Raw genomic sequence first — 4,208 nt, 5'->3', positions numbered from 1 at the left:
AAAAACATTCGCACCAGGAAAATGTCTAGGTAGTATGAATGAGTTTATCTTGAATAGTAACAAATAGGTGTCTTTCGACCTCTAGCCTACGTAGTAAGAGCCTGTCTCACCAACAAATCATCTTTCCCTTATCACTATGGAACTAATTAATCATGGCTTCTGACCATTTAAAACTACAAAGAGGTACTTAAAACATTAACAGTCCCCAAGTATTTCCCCCCTCCAGAGACCGTCATTCAACTTTTGTGTCTATTCTCTTTTGATTTGTTTGTATTTGTTTGTTTCCAACACAGCTCTTTGAATCTAACAAACTTGAAGCCTACTGCAAAGCATATTGAGCCCTGGCCAATCAGTTAACCAGAATCACCACCTTTGCTTTCAGGGGAGTGGTGGTAAGGGACATGTGAGACTAAATTAGCCATTGTGCTTACATTACGTAGCTCTTAAGTTTTTAGTATTTTTGGGCTTCTATTCATTTTCCTTTGACCTAAAGTCTTATCTCATCCTTGAAAATGTAAATGATCTTGCAGCCCATCACTGTTGTAATACTTCCCCTCTTCTTCCTCCTCTTCTTCCCTTTTCAACTCCTCCTCCTCTTTCTTCTTCTGGACCTAGGGGAAGCTCAAGGACAACTTTATTAGTGTTCAAGGCAAACTGATACAGATGAGATAAAAATCCTGGTAGCCGCAAGATGAAGAAAACATGATGCCTTTTAAGTTAGGCACAGAGTAAAAAAGAGAGACGGCTTCTTAAAGAAAAAAATCACTCCCAAGAATGGAAGGATGTTAAGGAGTGGGAAAAAGATCCCTGAAGCCAAGCCTCTCCCCTTACTTTAAAGAATGCTTTGTTTGTTTGTTTGTTTGTCTCTCATATATTAAATTCTGACTGCAATTACCCCTTCTTTTCTCTCCTCTCAGTCTCCCCCCACCTCCCCTCTCCCCTCGCCTCTTCTCTCCCCCCAGATCTACTCCTCCTCTATTTTTCTTCAGAAAAAAAATCAGGCCTTCCAGGGCTATCAACTAAACACGGCATAATAAGATGCCATAAGACTAGCTACATCCCCTCATGCTAAGGCTGGACTAGGCAACCCAGCAGGAGGAAAAGGGTCCCAAAAGCAGATAGAAGAGCCAGAGCCAACCCTTCAGTCCCACTGTTAGGAGTGCCATAAGACACTAAGCTACACAATCATAAAGTACATCAGAGGACCTAGGTCAGACCCATGCATGCTCCCTGATTCTCGCTTTAGTCTCTGTGAACCCTTTTGATGCCTGGTTAGTTGATTCTGTGGGCCATGTTCTTGTGGTGTCCTTGACCCCTTTGGCTCCTACAAAATTTCCTTGCCATCTTCTATGGGATTTCCCGAGCTCTGCCTAATGTTTGGCTATGGGTCTCTGCATTTGCTCCCATCAGTTGCTGGATGAAGTCTCTCTGAAGACAGTTATGCTAGGCTCCATATCCTAATATATCCTAAATATAGCCTGCTTAATCTATATAATGTTACTCGCATGTATGTTTTCAGGGTAATATTGCATTCTCGAAATCCTCATTCTCCCCTCCCCCACCCACTGTTGTGATCTGTGGTGGCGATCAAATGCACTGCCCCAAGGAGTTGAAAATACTCGATACCCCTTGTTAGGCAAGCGTTCCATTGACCCCCACCCCGGCCATATCGCCGTAATTATTAATTTCCATGCTCAAATTTCTGCATACATTGTGGTCAGAGAAGTCACTACAAATTGTACCTATGTATGTTTGCTTTTATTTTTTTTAACATTTATGTTTATTTGCTTATTTTAATTGACAACCAAAATAGTGCATATTTATGGTAGACAGCATGTTTTGATATATATGTACATTGTGGAGTGGCTAAGCCAAGGCTAACTGACATATAAATTACCTTACCTACTTTTTTATGGTGGGAACTCGTAACATGTACCCCGGCTTTAAAGTATGCACACTACATGGTTATTAATCACGGTTCCTGTATTACTAGCCAGCTCCCCATTGGTTTCTGAAGACTGACTTTTACTTTGTAGCACAAAATGGTCCAAACTCTGGGCTTTCGCTACCCCGGCCGTGGAACCAGCCATCTCTCCCATTTTGTTTCAGCAGGAAATGATATTTAAAACTCAGACCTGAAGAGTGGTAGCGCACGCCTTTAATCCCAGCACTTGGGAGGCAGAGGCAGGCGGATCGATGTCAGTTCGAGGCCAGCTTGGTCTACAAAGTGAGTCCAGGACAGCCAAGGCTACACAGGAAACTCTTTCTGGAGAAAACAAACAAACAAACAACAAAAAAACGAACCAAAACCACAAAACAAACAAAACTCAGACCCGAGCCATGGGTGAACTCATTGCTTGTGAAATGTCATTACTTCTAGACTTTTGCAAAATACACAAAACTATACCAAAAAATCAAGAACTACACACAAATTAGTGAAATCTTGTTTTCTTTCCTATCTCTCACACTGCACCCTCCGGAATCCTACTATGTGCACAAATTATCTGCTTTGGTCGCAGGAAAGCAGTCTGCAACCTGGACCGGGCCTTGCGTTCAAGACAATGCCTCATCTCCAGCCCAGGCTAGATCCAAGGCTTCATAGGGCTGCAGCCAATTGTCACTGTCGTTCTCTTCAAGGAGGTGTGGCCCTCTAACCGGCAAAGAGGAGATGGTCAGGGGGTCCGGGTGTTCGCTGCCATCGTGGGCTCGCGGCCTGAAGTAGGCGTAGAGCGCCCCAGAGAAAGTGTCGGTGAAGCTGAAGATGTGCGAACCATCGGACGCGTTGAAGAAGGACAGTTTCCCCGCCTCGTAGTCCAGCAGGATGCCCACCCTCCGGGGAGGCACGCGCAGCGTCAGTGCCACGCGCTGCGGGTCTAGCACGAAGTACTCGCAGCCATTCCACAGCCCCATCACCCAGTAGCCGGCCTCCGGGCTCAGGCGCGCCGGCCGGGAGCGCTCCACCGACTCCAGACAGACGCCCAGGAACCAGCGGCTGCGCCGACCCACGTGCACCTCCCAGTAGTGGCGGCCGCTGGAGAAGCGCTCACGGCTCAGCACGCAAGTCTGCTCAGAGAACCGCTGCGGGTCGCGGGCGACCGTAGTGGGCGCCCCTAGGCGGGAGGACACGCTCTTGTGGTCCTTGGAGACATCCAGGCTAGGATGGGCTGTGGCGGGATCCAAGGTCACATCCACTGAGCAGAAGCGTAGGATTAGTGCACGCAGAAGAAGGTTCAGGACTGTCCCCTTCTCCGTCCCCTTCTCTCCCCTCCATTCCTCTCCCCTGCGCCCCCCACCTCTCTCTCTCCCTCCCTCCCTCCCTCCTCTCTCTCCTCCCTTCATTTCCCCTCTCCTCTCCTTGGAAATTTTCTTGTTCCTCCAGTTGGAATAACTGCTAGAATCGCACCCCTCCCGCCGCCCCCCCCATTCCCGCCCCTCGCCCCCCCCCCCCGCACTATGTCGACCATCCCCCTTTCGCATACAGATCACTCCTGAAGCCTATCCCTTTCATAACGGGGAAGTTCCTGCATCCCAGGTTCATGGGAGGATTCACTAGGATGGAGTGAATTGAGCAATGAGAAGATAGGTATTTGAGGCTTTGTTTCCTCTGGTCTCACCCCCCAAGTCTGAACATCAATGCTGTGTCTCCCCTTTACGTCAATTTCAGGACTCTTAAAATTACAGGGGACTTCTGAGATCACTCAGATCTAGTGAGCTACACTCCAACACCCATGCCCCAAACACATCCACTTGATGGCTGAGAAACTGGAGGATCCTCAGCTGCCTACCCACCCACCCATTTCTTGAGACCAGCTCTCCCCAATTAGCCTAGGTTGGTCTTCCTGCCTCAGCCTCCCAAGTGCTGGGATGTCAGGTATGTATCATGCTTGCCTGAGGGGCCTTTCTGTGAAATGATCTAAGAGGTTCTTTACAGACTCTGCCTTTTCCCCTACAGTTTCCGGGAGCAACCTTCCTGCCTGTGGGAAGTGAGCCTAGTAAACCCCAGAAAGCAGAGCTTGTGTGTGAACAGCGGTGTATGAAACATGTGTGCACATGTGAGTGTATGCAGCATGCTGTGTGTATAATGTGCTCATTTTCATGATCTGGGCTTGGCTCCTGGAGGAACCCTTCCTCTGACGTCATACTCTTCATCTCTTCTGTGCGAGACACAACTCAACCTTGTAACCAGTCGTTGTCGGTAGCCCTCGGCT

At 48.1% G+C, this 4,208-nt stretch overlaps 1 protein-coding gene across 1 annotated transcript in view; it reads right to left on the bottom strand.

Moving 5' to 3' along the window:
- Positions 1 to 1,736: 1,736 nt before the first annotated feature.
- BTNL9 (butyrophilin like 9) overlaps positions 1,737 to 4,208 on the bottom strand; it is a 20,394-nt gene continuing 17,922 nt past the window's right edge. Inside the window, exon 11 of the mRNA XM_084763019.1 lies at positions 1,737 to 3,191. Within this exon, the coding sequence (XP_084619145.1) occupies positions 2,554 to 3,191 (638 nt within the window). The 3' untranslated portion in view covers positions 1,737 to 2,553. The remainder of the gene's footprint in view (positions 3,192 to 4,208) is intronic.

This window comes from Acomys minous, assembly GCF_964271855.1.
Source record: "Acomys minous genome assembly, chromosome: 16".
Classification (NCBI taxonomy): Eukaryota; Metazoa; Chordata; class Mammalia; order Rodentia; family Muridae; genus Acomys; species Acomys minous.
The sequence above is the reverse complement of the archived record's forward strand: the minus strand, read 5'-3'. Positions and strand labels throughout refer to the sequence as shown.